The sequence below is a fragment of the Protopterus annectens genome, chromosome 1.part0 (genome assembly GCF_019279795.1).
Source record: "Protopterus annectens isolate FY-2018-M chromosome 1.part0, PAN1.0, whole genome shotgun sequence".
NCBI lineage: Eukaryota > Metazoa > Chordata > Ceratodontiformes > Protopteridae > Protopterus > Protopterus annectens.
The window spans coordinates 1,854,959,778-1,854,978,994 of NC_056725.1; the positions used below are offsets into that span (position 1 = coordinate 1,854,959,778).

General features: G+C 36.6%; 1 protein-coding gene across 2 annotated transcripts in view; it reads right to left on the bottom strand.

Annotated features, from left to right (window-relative positions):
- OSMR (oncostatin M receptor) overlaps positions 1-19,217 on the bottom strand; it is a 1,030,877-nt gene that overhangs the window by 134,899 nt on the left and 876,761 nt on the right. For both annotated transcript variants that reach the window (XM_044069885.1, XR_006364564.1), the window contains one exon: positions 4,623-4,701. In XM_044069885.1, the coding sequence (XP_043925820.1) occupies positions 4,623-4,701 (79 nt within the window). The remainder of the gene's footprint in view (positions 1-4,622; positions 4,702-19,217) is intronic.

The following is a 19,217-nucleotide window of genomic DNA, read 5'->3' on the forward strand; positions in this document are numbered from 1 at the left end:
ACACCATTTTTATTAAATGTCTATTTCCAGTTTTTGTGTTACATGCATACACTGGTAGGTTGAAGTTTTATACAGGTGTTTCTTGTCATATCCACATGTTCATTTTTTTCTAAGGGTGTCTCCTGTGACATAACTATTTGCACTCTACATTTCTAATACCTTCACTACTCATTCATGCTTGTATTTATCTGTGAGGCCATTTACATTTAAAGACATTAATAAAAGCATCATTGTATTAAAAAGTTATTATTCCCACCTTTTATGTACAACACAGTTTTTATTAAATGTCCAGTTTTTGTGTTACATGCATTCACTGTTTGGTAGGTTGAAGTTTTATACAGTTGTTTCTTGTCATATCCATTTGAGCCTATGTCACATGACAGCCCTGAAACAAAAAAAAAAAAAAAAAAAAACAAACACATCCTAATACCTGCCCCAAAAGCCTATTAACATAATACTAATACACAAAATTATGTACACCTTCAAATATGAAAGTTTTACCCTCCTAACAGGAACACAAGTTCTAAACTGACAGCCACACTCACAGATTTGAATTAACCTAAAAGAAAGGGTATTCATGCTAAGACACATGCTGCAGCTTGTGGTTGTACTAAGTGCTGATTGGTTTTGTCTTATCTTTATAGCTCTCCTAGCTGGGAAACCCCCTGAATGTTTTCAGAGAATATTAATTACCTTGGGAAAGCCACTGAATGCTTTCAGAGAACATTATCTACCTTGGGAAAACCCTGACTGCTTTCAGAGAACATTATCTCCTAGCCAATTTCTCTTTTCTTTTTTCACCAGCCAATCACTCTCCACCACACTGTAGCCAGTGTCTCTTTATTGGAACAATATGCACTGTTTTCCCCTCATCCATTGTCTTAGTGACCTTTTTAAAGACATCCAACAGATTTAATAAGCATAACCTTCCTTTGACAAAGCCATACTGGGATGGGTCCAGTGTCTGGAGGTTTCCTATGTCTTTGTTGATAATTTCCATGATATTTCTTTCCATGGCTTTGCAAATAAGACTAGTCAAACCAATGAGTCTGTAGTTTCCAGAATCTGTTGAAGGTCCTCTCTTATGAAGGTGGATGACTGTTGCAGTCCTCCATTCATGTGGCACAAAGCCTGCTTTAAGACTGTAGTTAAATAATGAATCCAGGGGTCTTGATAAGTTGTAGTCTAGACTATTCAGGAGACATTTTGGGATGTTATCAGGGCCCATTGAGGCCATATCCTTGGGTTTAATGAGCACAGCCAGTACAAGCTTCCTAGTTATATTTGGATGGGGTTATGCTTGAGGGTATTTTTGTGAGGATGGTTGGAGATGAGAGATGGGTAAAATTTGGAACTGAATTTGACTGCTAAGAGGTTTGCTATATTATGAAGCTTGGTGAATGTGGCACAGTTCACCACCAGTTCAGAGTGCTTCCCTTGAGGTTTCTGATATAGCTGAAGAAGGCCATATAGTCATCTTTCACCCATAAGGCTATCTTAACCTCAAAGTTGGCTTTGCTTGACCTAATTAACCCTGTTAGTTGCTTATTTATTTGGATAGTTTTTATATTTATGAGAATTACCCTTCCTGATTTTTCCATAATTTTTTCCCTTTTGTTGTACATCCTGTTTAATTTGGGATGCCACCAGGACAGTATGTTTCTGGGACTTTTCCTGAGCTTTCTTCTGGTAGGTACAGCTGACTCTGCATGGCCATTGATATAGTTAAACAGTTTCTGACAGTAATTCAGCAAAGGCTTCTCTGTTCTTGGGGTTTGGAGAAGCACTGCATTTTGACAAACCAGCACTTAATAAAAGGTAATTTGCCTTGAAACAGTTCCTAACTATTACTGTTTTTAATTGGATTACTGAGTTGAATTTGATTTTGAAGGTTGACCTTACCATGGAGGAAAAGGAATTGGGGGTAGGTAGCATTTTTCCATATTTATGAGTACAAGGTCCAGTGTACTGGAGCCTCTAATGGAAATATTCATTATTTAGTCAAAAGTGTTTGTACTTATGAAGTCCAGGAATCTCTTTGTCTATAGATTTCAGGCTATGTAAGATTCCCAGGGTACAGGGAGGTAATTAAAGTCTACCATGAGCATATTTTTGGTTGGATGGTGCATTCTGAGCTTCTTGGGACATGGAGGATGACCTTTAGCTGGCTGGGATATGGTATGGGAGTTTGTCTATGTTGATTTATGTGTGGAGGAACTCTGGCATGTCATCTTATTTGACCATGCTAGAGGTATGGTTGTTACTGACATATATTGAGACAACTCCGCCTTTAGGCCTTGCCCATGCAGCTACTGGTCTAAAAGTGTGCAAGGCACTAAAACTTTGCACTGCTGGGTAATACACTGCCATTTTATAATATTCATTTATTATTTTATTGTTTTCATTAGAACTCTATGTATTAGAACATTATTGTATGTATTTTTTCTTACTTTTGGAGCTTTTCTCCTCGGGTCTCCACTAAAAAGGGTTTTTTTCTTGCTGAGTCAGATTATTCCTAGCAACAAACACATAAATAAATAAATAAATAAATAAATAAATAAATAAAGACACCAAACAAAAAGATAATACAAATATTGAGAAACTGGAAGCTCTTGATTATGGATAGTAAGATATCAGCAGTTAAAAACCTTTTGGTCTCTTTAGTTTTATACACAGGTCAGGCATATTTTTATCAATCAGAGGAGAAGTTGTAGATGATAATTAATAAAGAGTTCAGGGAATTTATTTGGGAAGGAAAGAGGGCAAGAGTTACATGGGATAAGATAATCCCCCCTGTTGGACGATGTGGTTTAGGATTATCTGATTTGAAGGGATATTTTAGAACTATGCAATTAAGACTCATATAGATATTATAAGCAGAAAGTTATAAAATGAAGTCAAAAAGGACAATGATGAGAACTAAGAGAGTGTATGATTTTATATTTACAAAATAGACAGTATTCTAAGAAATAAGCCAACATGGGAATGTAAAATGGAGATTCTGCTGCTATGAATGACTGCAGGTAGGGATACAGAAAACAGGCAAAAGGGAGCTAGAATGTATTAGAGAAAATTAGCAAAGGAAACAATGTGTTAGAACAAATAACTATGGAAGAAAAGATAATAGGTTGGGATGAGACCAAGCAGAAGATTGGACTGCACATTATAGACTGCCTCCCCTACCAAGGATTACTATCAGTGTATAGGCAAACAGGAATGAATAGAGGAACGTTATGTGAAAGGCTAGCTCTGATAAAGTTTTTAGTTGAATCTGGAACAGAAGCTGCTATTAAAAAAGGATAATTAGTAGGACATGAAAAATTGCATAATAAAACTATAAGAATTGATCAAAAGAGTTTAGAAAAGATTGTGAAGAGATAAAGGAAAGGCAATTTACAAAGGAACAATAGACAGACATCTTTACCAAGTATGTAATAATGTCCAGAAGATTTGGCATTTTTGATGGAGGTGTTTAGATATTTTTATACCCCAAGGTGACATCAGAGAATTTTTCATCTGGGAGCTGGAGATGTGATGGGAAAAGAAAAAGATAACTGGGGCATCTTTGGGGGGGGGTGTAAAGAGTGGACAGATCTTAAAAATTCATTACAGAGTAGTTACTTTGTTAGAAATGTTGGGGGAGCAAATCGTTGTAACTAAGGAAATCATTTTTTTGAGCTGGTACACAGTATCTGAATTGCCTGTATAGTGTAAGACCTTACTAAGTTTAATGCTATTGGATGCCAAAAAAGCAATTACTAGAAAATGGAAGCAAAAGTTAAACTAAATGTAACTGAATATTGTAAAAGAGATAAAAGAACTGAAAGTGAGATCTTTAGAAAAGGGAAGGATAATATTACATGTAGGAACTATACATGCAGAATTATGTTCAGGAAGAGTGAAGTTTAAGGGATGGCAGAAACTGAACAATTTATATAGTGTTGGAGTGAATGATAATTGTTAAAAATGTATATTGCATGAAAATGTGAAATATCACTATTGTTTGTTTTCTTTTCTTTTCTATTAATGTCGACTTACCTATGCTACTGTTACAATTGTGATTTAATAAAGATTTAAAAAAGCCGACAGCATTGCTTTTTTTCACTATGGTTCATTACACATTTCTCAGATTTGTACAAAGTTAATTCATGTTCATTCTGTGCATATAACTATTCTTTTCAGTGTTGTTGGCTTAATCATGTTGTATGCTGGTAAATTCAAAAGGCTGAACACAAAACAACCTACTCTCTGGAGTTAGCTCTTGTTCAGTATATTGTGACTAGGGCTATACTAAATAACAGTTCTGCTCCCATGGCTGAAGGCATGTTCTTGTCACTGTTCTGCATTAATAACATTTATTTTTTGTAAAAATATGTTTATACAACTAAACATTTTTGGAGACTATTAACTTATAAAGTGCTTCCTTCTGCTGGAAAATGGCATGTTATTATTCCAATGTCATTAAAACAGTTATCTAGTCTTAGGAAGATATTAATACATCCATTAAAACCATCACCTATGGCTAGTGATGGTACTACAAATTATGAAAAGTAATATGTTTTGATGTGGTTAGACAGTTTTGTGCTAACAAAGGTGAAGAGATGTATGTATCTGTAACTTACCTTCATCAAAGGACTTCCCAGTTTGAGGACCATGCTTTTGTTTGGATTTGGGATATCTGGACACAAAGTCATCTTAAACCTAGAATATAAGATTTCAACATAAATTGTATTTTTGCAAAATGGTTACACAGCAATTATTTTAGTTTTAACATGCATATTCTGCAAAAATCACACAATATGATAACCCATGTCCCATAAATTAACTCCACTCTTTCATTACTTGTTCACTTCATAGGTTATTGTGATCATGCAGCCTCATAAACCTGCTTCTTTTTTGCGCACACACACACGTGTGTGTGTGTGTCCACATCACTGTTTAACCTCATTAATTCCTTCCTTTCTGGTTAATTATCCTCACCCTAATGATCATGGATGTCTGGCCAATTCTTGATGTCACAGTATATCTCCAGCAGTGGACCTTCAATCATTTTCCTACCCTCTTACATGATAACATTCAGCAATTGTGAGTGGAATAGCATTTCTATATATCGAGATCCAACCCCTTGTTCATCTTACAGAGACTCTGTAACACAGTAAGCATTACTGACTTTCCCATGGTAGGGGTAAATCTAGGCTGCAGTAATACAAATACTTGGAATAGCACTTACTAATTGCACTTTTCGGTAATTGGGTAGATAGTACTACCACCTTTCCTACATAGAAGTTCGGTTGTCATAGCAAATAATCTTTTTAATGCATTTATACTGTTCGGTCTTCTATGCCCAGTTCTTGCTCTGTCACTGTCTAATTCCCTAGTGACCTACCCCTGTGCCCAGTCTCTGGTGTCCCACCATCCATCTCTGCACTAACTCACATACATGCCCTGACCTCTGCTCACAAGCATTTCATATGGAAAGCCAGTATGAGCTGCTAAACTGACTTGATACACCCTATCTATCTATCTATCTATCTATCTATCTATCTATCTATCTATCTATCTATCTATCTATCTCTCTCCCTGTCTTTATTTGGATGTCTATCTATCTATCTAGTCTGTCTGTCTGTGTATCTATCTAGCTATCTGTCTATCTATCTAGCTAGCTAGCTGTCTGCCTGTCTGTCTATCTATCTTTCTAGCTAGCTATTTGTCTGTCTATTTATATATCTATCTATCTAGCTACTAGTTTATTGGCATTTGTTGTTTAGGAAAGTCTGTGGATAGCTCATTTTCAGATGAAGCCTGGAGACAAAACCTGCAGCAGCATTAATTTAATTATTAATATACAATTATTATATCAGTACAGCAAGGATATTAACTTACACAAATATCAGTTATTACAGGAATAAGTCTTAAGCTATGAAATGATCTGATCGTGAATATGTGTAAACATCAAGGAATTTAAGATAAGAACTGATTGTAGATGGGCGATAGCAGAGGTGTAGTACTGTAGAAATGTAGGTGTAGTTAGGATTTGATAATGCATACTGACTGAATTTGTTTTATTTAAGGTATTTTAAAACTTCATTTATTGGTAGACAGCTCTGAAATCATAATCATGAGCTGCAGAACAAGAACAGAGCACAGGGGCTGTTTACCATATACTCTTAGTATAACATGCAGTTATATGAATTTATGTCTTTTAGTGACTATTTAATTTAATATTTCTACAATAGAAAATATAAAGTGAGAAGGCAGAAGAGTGAAGTGGGGAGTTAGTTTGAGAGAGATGTCAAGTTTTCAGGGGGTTATGGAGTTAGTGTGCCTTTACAGGATCACTTTGCTGCCAAACAGGAATCTAAGAACATTTTAAATTATTAAGACGGGAAGTATATATATATATATATATATATATAGTAAGGGAAATAAGTTCCATTGCTTGTCTACATATATGCTATATATAGAACTTCCTTGGTTGTTGGTTGATTTAACTAATGTGACAATTTAGAACACCAAACGGTCCAGGCAGCAGCAGGAAACGGCTTAACATAAACTTTTATTAAGATCTCACAAGCGCTTTCACCCTGACTCAATTGCAGGGCTTTTTCAAGTGTAAAACAACCACCACACATACCACTCCCATTTAAATACCCCATTCACAAAAAAGCTCCAAAAAGATTTAAAGCAGTACACAAAATCCTATATCACTAAACGTTCACAGTATCTCAAATCAAGAACATTAATGTTAAAAAAATATTCACTTAACAAGTCATAAATCAGAAGCAAAACAATGTTTCAACAATTCCTCCACACATGTAACATTTGTAATTTTTGGTAATATATATTGGTTTTATTAATTGTAAATACTAATGTATATTAATGTGGTTGCACTCACTCATTACAACAGACTTAATTTTTTTAGCATTTTTCTAGTATTTTAAAATACTGTTTAAACTATAACTGTGGCGGGATTGTTGAAAAATTGTTTTGCTTCTGATTTATGACTTGTTAAGTGAATATTTTTTTAACATTGATGTTCTTGATTTGAGATACTGTGAACGTTTAGTGATATAGGATTGTGTGTACTGCTTTAAATTTTTTTGGCGCTTTTTTGTGAATGGGGGTATTTAAATGGGAGTGTTATCTGTGGTGGTTGTTTTACCCTTGAAAAAGCCCTGAAATTGAGTCAGGGTAAAAGCACTTGCGAGATTTTAATAAATGTTTTTGTTAAGCCATTTCCTGCTGCTGCCTGGACCGTTTGGTGTTCTTACTAGTTTGACATACGGTCATTTGTCTGCTTTGGTTATTAATGTGACAATTTGTTGTTCGTCTGAATGCAGGGGGTATATCATTGTAATAGTGTGCTTATTGCAGTAAATTTTGGGGGCTATAATAAATATTGTGAGATGTATTTAGGTATGACTATACTAGAAGATGGAGTAATTCTAGTCAGTTAAGGTTCCTAACTGAATGACAGTGATATATTTTATTTAGGAGATTTTAAACAAATTTGACAGTTTTATTGTAACTGTTTTAGTTTTGTGAGTTGGCCTGCTCTTGTGTTTGTAAGTATTGAGGGGGCATAAGAGACTTGCATACAGGAAAGTACACGGGGTTGTAATCCACACAATTTGAGTATGGAATGATTTGACTTTGTAAAGTAATCTTGAGTTTCTGGTTAGGTTTTTATGTATCATGTTTTGGATATGCTGGTGAAATGTTACCTTTTGGTCTATTGCTAGTTATAGTGATTTAGTATTGGGCAGCATTTCTATATTAACTATTACTACCGTATTAGATGGTAAAGGTTTTATCGTGGAACAGATGCATGGGTGAGGTACGGACTAACATTAGTTTTATTTTATTCCCATTTATTGATAATGTGATGCAGTTAACCATATTTGATGAAGGATTTTACAGAATAAAGTTAAGCTCTTTGTAGTTTGAGCTGAGTGTTGAATCACCTGCATATTGCATAACGTTTGTAAATACATTAAAGAATAAAGGGCTTACAATTAATCCTTGTGGAATGCCTGTAGTAATGGGTTCAGCAGTAGATAGCAAGTGATATTCATAGTCCCACAGTTCACAGATGGTTAATAGGACTCTGAGAATAGCACCATTACACCTATATGTAAATGAACAAAGCTTAAAGAGATGGCACTGGTTTTAGAACTTCTCAGCCCAAACATGAAATACCCACAGAAGTTTTTTACATCTGAAGTGGCATAAAAGGATAAGAAATCACTAAAGTTGTGTGGAATAATTGAAAATAAGTCACAAATGGTGTTTGCATTTTCTGCAGGGGTCTGGGTGTGAGTCTAACTGGATCTCTGGAGAATTTCCAAGAGAACTTGCACTGAGCTGAGTACTACTGCCCCACAATTTACTCAGACTGTTTTAAGGTTTCTTTTATTCTCTGTAAAGGATGCCCTTATATCAATACTCTTTTTAGCTTTTGAAAGGGGAAGACAGAACAGCCGGAAATAGGGGAAACAGAAAAGACAAGGGAAACAAAAGGAACACTTAAAAAGGATAGTGCTGGAAGAGGTAGGAGAGGAGAGACACTAACTATCTCAGACACTGTTTTTTATGGTGATAGACTCTCCAATTTTCCACTTTTTCTAATAAGGAAAGTTGGGAAAGAAATAAGGGTAGATGATGTAGGAGAGAAGGTTAAGGAAGAGCTAGGGAATTTTGTAAGACAAAAACACAGAATGCAGACAAGAAAGACAGGAAGACTATGGTGTGCTGACATTGTGTGTGGTGGTGGGTGAACCAAGACATACAGATGTCAGACAGATACAACTGGGGGAATGAGGAAATCTTGAAGACAGCCTCCAGTCCTGTCTGGAGGACCTCAGTTATCCCCCTCCCTGATAGACCTTGTGGGGGTGAACCCGGTGGATTGATGGTCACAGCTGACCTGGTCAGGGAGTCTTGTACCAACTAAGGGGAGAGATTGAAATGTGTGAAACAGCCTCTCTATGACCCCCTGAAGTGCAGCCTCTTCTAGGTCCTAAAGCCCACAGTTCTGGCTTGGTAGACTGCCTCATACCAGGGTCCAAATGTCAGCACCCTGTGAAGACATTCATGAGCAGATGGGGTGGTGGTGGTGATCTTTCCCTCTGCTGAGAGGCCTGCGGTTGAGCTGTCACAGGCACTTATGGACCTGATGCAACAGTAACATAAAATGAAGACAAAGAGAGAGAGAGAGACAGAGAGAGAGGGGGGGGGACTGATAGAGAGATGGAAACAAATAGACTCATAAATCTTAACAAACAACTGTGTTTATTTTAATAACAGAAAATTGTTCATTTCATTATTTAATTGGAAAGTGGCATTAAGCATTGTTACACATCTTGCAGGTACTAATGGAATGACTGAATCCTGACAAGTACTTCTTGTTGTTCATTGGTATTACTGCTTTTCATGTGATATGAAAGGATAACTTGTTTTAGTTATGCAATGACTTTATGAACAATCTAAATATTGCAGTAGTAAATACTGAAAATTGCTGACCTATTGACAGGCAATGCTTTCACTGTCAAAGTAGTTATTATTGAAATTGTGCATTTACTTCTAATTTACTTGTTCAGTATAATAGTAGTAGTAGGCATCCTTCAATCCCAAAGGATCATGGGTATGTGCCCGCACTGGACTGACTCTAGTGGCATCCTCTGTGGCTGTGCACTTCAACTGGGAGTGGCAGTCCTTTCTGCATTCTGAGTAGCACTAAGCAGACGTTAGTCTGGTATAATCGGCATGGATCTTCCTGAGGGCTCTCTTAGCTACCTCTCTCCTTGTAAAGGTGGCTTCATATATAGTGACAGCTTCATTCACTTCCTGCTTCCAGGCATACTTGTCTGAAGTGAGAAAATGCCAGGTGTTCATGCTGATGGAGCGTGTACTGAGGCCATGAGGTCATGCTTGTATATGTTGTTGTAGCATAATTTGTGTTGCCCTTTCATCCTCTTTCCAGACTCCAGCTCTCCAAAAAGGAGGCCTTTAGGTAAACTGGCCATCCATCATATGTGAGACATGACAGAACCAGTGCATACACCTCTGTTTCATGAGGGCAAACATGGAGGTGCTGCCCGCCACCTCAAACACTGAGCTGTTGAGGATCTTGTTCAGCTATGAGATACCAAGTATGTGCCTAAGACCGTGCATATGGAATACATTGAGCCGTTGCTCCTGTTTGAGCGTCAAGTCCATGTTTCACTAGCATACAGTAATGTGCTTCAAATACAGGCTGTGCAAACTTGCACCTTAGTGTGCACAGTGAGCTTGTTATTGGTCCATACTCTCTTCGTCAAACTGGAAAACATTTTGGCAGCTTTTCCAATGCACTTGTTCATCTGAGATTATACTAGGTACACAAACTCCTGTATGAACTCCAGCTCATAGTCACTCAGATCATTAAGCTTGCAAACAACTTTCAAGTATCTAAGAAAAGACACAAAATGATACAGTGCCAACCAGATAAACTTGAAACCAAAGATAATCAATGTCACTCTAATAGATAACTAGTATCTGCCTTCAACCGAGCACAGCTTCCATCCGCATCACAGTAGAACTACTCCTTGGCTGAATTTTGTTAATACTGTCAACCAATAGAAATGCTGGAAGTCTAGTCCCCGCAATCTTCTTAGCCTTATTATAAGCTTTTCATACTGATCCTACCCGAAACTCTTACATAAACTTTGATCTTTGGGACTCACCAACTCTTCACTGCAATGGTTCCATAGCTATCTCTCAGAGTAAAAGCTATGAAATGGAGAAATTATTTCTCCACCTTCTTGCCTGTAACTGTTGGTGTCCCACAAGGGTCTAAACTAGGTCCCATACTTATTCACTAATGACCTCTACACGGCTACAAACAATGCTACTCTAGTTCAATACACTGTTGACTCGACCCTGATATTCTTACACAACAATCCTTTTTAAAAAATGAAACATGGTTAAATAATTCACAACTATTATTAAATCCTAAAAAATCTAAATTACTATTTACTCAAAATCTCTTCCAAGTATTGTCTCTGCCAACACCATGCTAGAACAAGTAAAGCAGAAAAAGTTACAGGGTCTCATCATAAATGACCAGTTAAATGGCTAAAAAATACTCATCAAAAACTAGGTACATTATACAGAGTATTAACCTACCTCACTGACATAGACAAAAGACTTATAGCCTCTACCTTCATATTGCCATCTCTGCTCCAATCTTTACTAACCTTCAAGTCTCACAACTGTCCAAACTTGAGCAATATTATAATAAATATTCAAATTAGCAGTAAACTATAACAATAGAGCACACTGTTACCTAGCCTTAGAGAACTAAACTGGTTAGAACTACCATATAACCTAGCTCTTTCTTAGCTAACTACAAATTACAGTCATCAAGTCAGGAAACTGCCCAGCCCTTAACAACTTAATACCATACAATATTACACTCTAGAGAAAAGTTACTAGTCATGTTTTATGTGCAGTAATTGTAGTTTACTCTGCTTTTAAAATGTTCTAGATGCAGCAGGCTAGATTCTTTGCAGAAAGCAAAACGTAAGTAATTGAGTTAAGATATTTGTTGTGAATCATGATCATACAATACATTAAGTCCGACTCCTGGCTTGCAGATATGCTGGTATTACAGTAGACACACTGGGAAGTACATTTTCTTAAGAAAGTTCAGTCAGCTATTATGTTTTGTATTAATTTTTTGTTTAGCAACATGGTGGTTATTACAGTATTTACTTTGGTAAATGTGCACATATTGTGGCTTCCATACTGTGACTAATTTATGATTATTTATGGGAACGTGGGTTTGCAGGATTTATGCACGTTTAACACCAACTCCTTGCTTTAGATCACTGTCCAGTCTGATGTGTTCTTTATGTCTCACTCTGCATCATTCTGTGAATGAATGAATAAAGGGAGGTAAGGTTTATCTGGTATTTATGCTATTTGACTATACAGATCCCAGATCTTGATACATGGCTGGATTCCATGCTGATGCCTGATATTGGTGAATACTCGTTGCTAATTACTTTAATTAAATAGTGAAAACGACAATAATGACTGCTTCAGGGACTTGCAAAGAGTTGTGCCATCCCGCCAAAATTTCATACTGTCTCATGAACTCATAGCGTGTTAGTGGTTAAAAAGGGTCCACAGGCTAGCCCACTTAACCAGTTAACAATAAAATCACATTTCACACAAATTCATCACCACCGATTATTTTTGTTAGTTGGTGAACAGAACCATAATTATTATTTCAGAACTTGCACACAGTACTCTGACTATGAATTCACAGTGACTGATTAAACATAAAGTTAATTTGTTATGGTGACAGTACAGGGTGTACCTCTCAACCTGTCAGAGCAACTGCAAGAAATCTAGACAAAGCCAGAAATAATGGGGGGAAGGCCCAAAAATAGGAACAGATTTTAAATATTGCTCCTATAAACATAGAAAGTTGTTAGAATAACAGGTTTTGCATTATTATGTATTTTCTGATGGATATGGAGTCTGAAATTCAAATGTCTGACATTATTTAGTGACTTCAATCCTCAATAATTTGCCAGAAAACCACAAATTTTATAAAGAATGGACCAAAAATTTCAGAAAAAAAATCTAGACAGTTGAGAGTTATGTATTAGTGGCTTTAATCTTCATGTTGGCATGGTATCCCACAATCCCACTGGAGTGGGTGGGGCTACACTATTATTTATGCAAATGAATGTTAATCAGCATAGTGATTTTTGGTTAGTTGTACCTACTTTTCACAAACCTTTGCCAGATTTTTGATATTTCTAGGTTGAGAGATATGCTGCTCATCCCCTCACCTCTATACTTCTAATATAACATTTATGATAGCCATAATTATCTATGAACCTGCTCTACACACCACCTCTTAACTACAATATTAATATTTCCTGCCATACCTAGTTCCTTCCCTCACCTCCATTTCTTTGAATTTGTAAGCACTAATCACAGGTTTTATTATCTATGTATGACAAACCCACTATTATACAATGACTGGCCATTAACATTCAAAAATTAGCACATTAATTCAACACACCAACCAGTGTGCCCATTGTAAATCCACAATATACTAATAGAAAAAACCCTGGTCGGTAAAGTACCATTGAGTGACCAGACTTCTTTTTCTATTGGTATATAGTAGAAGCACATTAGTCTGAAGGAAAGAAAATCTGAAACTGAAACGAATGTCATTCTTTAGTGACTTTTTTCCTTATAAAATTTGTAGTTTTCTGATAAATCACTGAGGAATGAAGTCACTAAATAGTGACACATTTCTGTTACAGACTTTCTTTCCTTCAATGTATAATGTTTCTTGAAACTTTCTACTGCTTCTTTCATATCTCTCATACCTCTACCCCTAAACTGTCAGCAGGTTGCAGCTTTTTTTCTTTTCCAAAAAAAAAAAAAAAAAAAAGCAAAGGAGATCTTCCTTTCTCCATTGTTTGCTTTTTAAAGCACTAATGTACTGCGTAAGTGTGGGAAAAGAAGTACCATATGCATGCATAATACATCAAAAAAGTCCTCAGATGCGTAAACAAAGAAGAAGAACATTACACTGCTATTATACAAGGACATTATATAAGAAAAGTAATTTTTTTCTTAAATAATGCCATTGTAAAACAGCAATAAACCACGACTAGGTGTGGGTAATACTGATATATCCACAGCCATACCTTTCAGCTGTACCAAATTCCTCGGTATTTTCTTGTTTTGAGGACAAAATAACAGGGTGCCATGAATTCATGGGTGCCCTCTTCAATTTCCAATTTTTTTCTTTTTTTTTTTATAAGTTTACAGTTGTGGCTGACGTCACCACACATCACTAACGTATCCTGCAATGTCATCAATGTGCAAGGACGTGCGCAATGACATCAGCTGCATGGGACAGACTGCAGCCTATTGGACTCGGCCAAACAACTCTGTGACCATTGCAGAGATTCATCTGCTGACAACTGTTTTCTCAGACTGGAATGCCAGAAGTAGCAGCAGCAGCAATGAGCAATGAGCAGAGCAGACTCAGAGCTGTGCACACATTACAGTTTCAGTATTCAGTTCTGGTTCTGAACTTCTGCAGAGTCTGGCAGTGGCTGTCCACAGGATGAGAACATTTACTTACTCCTCCAGAGGCTCGACCTCCTGGTAAGTGAAAAAGAATAATAAAAAAAAAATGCAGGTATATATATGCCTGGAAACTTTACTGCAGCAAAGGAATCGGAAACGATTTTCTGTCTCTGCTGACAGATCACCTGTGTCTTCCCCTCTTTTTTAATTACTATGTTGGTCCAATTTTTTTAACCTCTGAAACAGGTTTCTGTCTGAAGTGTGGTTTCTCTTTTTTCTCAGTTTGAAGACTTACTCTCCAACCAGCAGCACCCTCTTTCCTGTCATCAGACTGGACTCTCCTCTCTGTCCGGTGTTAGTTTTTTCCACATGTGCAATTTATAATATAATTATTACTTCCTTTCTGTCCTTGTTTACTAGCAGCAGTGGCAGACCATATGTTCCTTTTTCAGTATGTTTTTATTTTGCCCAAGGACATAGATACACATTGTTCATGATTGCTGAGATTTCTAAAACAATTAAGTAAAATAGCATGCAATAGTAATATATAAACTGCACCGCTTTTCATTTATTATAATGTCAGTATTTTGTAAGCTAATTTGAACAAGTTTTACCAAATCTTAACAATACACAGCAGTTGTCCAGCTAGTAATTTTCAAGAAATGTTATAGTTAGAATGGTGCAGTGGTGTATCGGTTAGCGTTGTCACCTCACAACAAGAGGTTCTCTGGTTTGATTCTCAGCTGGAGTGCCTTCTGTGTGGAGTTTGCATGTCCTTCCTGAATTCATGCTCTGGTTTCTTCTCATGTTACAAAACATGCATCTGGAGCATTTCTCTCTGGGCTTACGCTGAAAATAGGCTCTGTCCTCCTAGTCAGACTCAGACTTTCTCGGTAAACAAATAATAAATAAAAACAGAGGTCTGTTATTTCTTGTCACATTTGCTGAAGTATATTGCATGCTTGGTGAGTAGGTGACTGAATTATAAAACGTGTCAGCACCATATGGTTTCCAGTTGTGAATGAAGTACTATTTTTAAAGGCAGGACTCTTTTCTTACATTGGTAATGCTACACAAATTCAAAAAACAAACTACAAACTGCAGAACAACACAAACAAGGTGAAGAACTACAGAGCTGACTTACGCAAGGATGAAAGAACTTAATAAGTTGGATTTGGATAAGTCAGCTCTATAGTTCTTCACCTTGTTTGTGTTCTACATCTGTAATGCTCTTTGTCTGGAGATCTTTCAAATTCCTCTGTATATTAGTCATATAGTTGACAGCACAGCTTTTATCATGTGAACATCAGGCATGTAACACAGTAGTTATGCAAATAAACCCAGATAGCAACACAATCTGTAAATCCCTTCCTGTGTGCAATGTTGTTGCCATGTGTATTTGTGTAAGCCTTGCGCGTCCTGTTTAGCACATATCTATCTGTCTCTGATTTTGCAGAATCCACAGATTTTTTCCTTATACTCTTTGCACAGGCGATCATAATTTTTGATTTTCAGGTAAACTGCTGAGGATTACAGTCATCAATAACATTAGATATTAATGGTTTTTGCTTATTATTTAGATTTTGCATGGCGATGCAAAACCTGTTGTTCTATTAACTTTCTAAGAAAATTAGTGACATTGAAGAACTGCTCATGATTTTGGGCCTTTGTTTTTATTTTTTGTTTTGTCTGAGATGCTTGAGAAAAGAAATTGAGAGCTATTACTCAACATGAGGCATGTGATCTTTATACTTGTGTATAATGCATGTTTAAGAAAATAGTGCTACATTACAGCGCTAAGTTTCACAAAACATGAGTCACAAATGTGCATCCATGTTCACGGAACTGCCATATTGCACTTTTAGTTGACATATTGATTGGCCAATACTGCTTATGAGAGTTGAAAAAGCAGGGTTCCTACTTCCTACATCAGAAACAGGATGATTTTCCTGTTAGTCTTAAATGGGAATGTTAAAGACGGTAGCATGCCAGGTCACTGAAGATAATTTTAGAGAACATGAAGGATCAAAGCATATTAACTGAAGCTACTTTCATCAACTGCGGAGTTTGCCTCTTTCTCAACTGTTGTTCATCCTCAGAGTTGGTATATATTCATTTAGGAGGGGGGATGCAGGAGTGCTTGCAGGCTGCAAAAAATAAATATTCCTCAGATGTTTCACTGAAGGTAGTTCTATCAAACATATATATATATATTTTGTTACACTTCCTGAAACGCCCATTGCTGAATCTACATGAATCCACTTAAAAATACCTGCTAGGCCTATATTATTGTCTTTTGAAGACTGTTTACTATTCCACTATGATGGTCTTTTAAAGAAAGTTGATGCCTGCTGTGAATTGGTACAGTAGATGATGATAATACCACTTGCATCACCCATTGTCAGGCACATTGTCATTATTGCTATGATGATTTGTCATTAGGAATCATTTTAACTTTAGAGGTAGTAGTTTAAAATCAAATCCTGATGAAGGAAACTATAACTAACTACATTTACTACATGTTGTTGCAATAAAGTTTTGGACCAATCAGAAGCAAAGACAGCGAGTATAAAATTAGTAGTGCTGCGAGCGTGTTGCTGTGATTATTATCAGCCTTGCATGGAGCCAAGGGCTAGGATGATGGGTGCAGAACAGTTGAGACTTCCATACTTGTGGATGGGACGTAATACAGAGAAGATTAACTGCTCAAATCGTCAATCATTTTGCAGGGAGGCAGTATAAATCAAATGCACTTAAGTGCAATCACTGGAATGTACAGTTGATGATAATGTTGAATGGATAGGTTAGTTTGTGATTTTGTACAGATGTTGTTGCACTAAAAGTTTGAGAAGTATGTGCATACAAAGTATTCTGTGTGTTTCCATAATCTACAGAACTCGTGTGAATTAAAGGAGGTGGTGGTGTGGTGATCATTCCTTTTCTGTTTAGTATTTTGTCTGTTCTTCAATTTGTGTTTGAATGTTGGTATCCCACAATTCCACTGGAGTGAGCAGTGTTACATACTTATGTATGCAAATTTTATGTTAATCAGTATACCGATTTTTGGCCAGTTGTACCTTTTTTCCCATCGGCCTTTGTCCAGATTTTTGATGTTTCCAGGTTGAGAGGTATGCCTACAGCTTTGCCCCGTGACCAAACCACATCAACCTTGAGTAAATCCAGCATTACCCATGCCCAGCCATGGGTTATTGCTATAATATATCACTTAAATGCTCAATGTTCAGCAACTACTAAATGCATAAGTATATTTTATATTGTAATAGTTTCCTTTATTTCATATGAATGTAATCTAATTAGCAAATCTATGTATAATTGCTAATGTATATTACTTAAAGCCTGTTCATGTATATTACTGAATGTCTGTTTAAAAATGTGTGTAATGAGTTTATCTACCTAGGCCTACACTGAAAAGGGGATTTTGGCTAAACCCAGGCTGACAAACCTGGTAAGCAAAACCAAAATTAAATAAATAAAATAAAATAAAATAAAAATAAAATAAAATAAAATTGCCATTAATATTCGGCTCTTTATTTGCACCTTTATCATTGGTGGTACTTCTATACAATTGCCATGATATCATCATCACTATTTCTGTATATTACTGAGCACGGGCTAGAGCACTGCAGTTTATATGAATGCAAAGCTAATGACTATTATACATTTAGGATCATAGGAGGTTACTAGGCTAATGGTCCCAGGGCCCTTACAAGCCTAGCCAAGTTCAACCCATGTTCTCAAGGGTGTCTCGTTCAAGCAGATACTAAAATCAGCAACTATTACCTCTGCCCAAGAGGAACACAGGTGGAACCCCTGGGGTGAATTTCCAGTTACCCATCCAATCGTTCAAATTACGCTTAAATAAGGCCAAATGAAGGGCTTTGTTTAACATGAATAGGAAGCTTGTTCCAAAGGTGGGGCAACCTCTGTGAGACAAATCTGTCTCTCCAGCAAGTTTTGTTGATGTCACATACCACATTAAGGTTCCGTTGAGTGAGTGACCCGTGTGCTATTTGACTTGTGAATGTGCAGTATTTTCATCAAAGCTGGGTCAGAGGTTTCTCTATAAGCAAGGCACAGGTCACCTCTGAGCAGTCTGTATGACACAAAGTAAAGTGACAATGATTTCAGTCTGTCTGCATAAGACAGATCTTGAAGACCCTGAATTTTCTTTGTAAGGAACTTTTGTGGTCTCTCCAATTACTGCAGCTGTTTGGAAAGGAACATAACAAAGGAAGCATTGTACTCTATTATTGGCCTGATGAGGGATGAGTACAGAGGGGTTATAACCTCTTTTTTTCTGGAGGCAATGCCCTTATGAGATGAGCAATACAAAATGCCCTTCTTACCACTGTGGAGACATGGAGATCGAAGTTAAGATTGTTGTCAACATGTGTGCCCAGATATTACCACCATTTTTCCTGCACAAACCCAGGCTGGATGTGATGCCTGATTATACATAGCCATTGCAGAAGTTGAGGAAAGTACTGGAAAGCCACAAATACTTTAAGTACATGCTGGTACTACATAACGCAAGTACATTTTAAAATACAAATTGACATTTACTAATAAGTCATGAATTAAATGTATGAACCTATTACCACATATATGATTTAGAGATAGCAGAAATTCCCCTTTTTTATAACAGCCAGGCTCCATTATACTTTTACTGCCTTACCTAATGCATGTACACTTACTATTGCACTGTGCATATATCTTTCTATCTATCTAGATATAGATAGAACTATAAATACAGAAATAGCTATGGATACACACACACATACATTTATTTATAAACATAGATATACAAAATATATGAGTATGTAAGTAGGTATAGATACACACAGAGACACACAGACACACACACACACACACACACACACACACACACACACACACACACACACACACACACACACACACACACACACACACGCACACACATATATGTATAAATAAATCCAGAAATAATAGGCTAAATATCTCCCTACAAGTCAGCATATGTTACTATAATACATAACAATTACAGTACTTACTACTGAACTATGGCCTTTGGTCCTGTGCCTGTGAAACCCATCTCTCCAGTTGGTCCC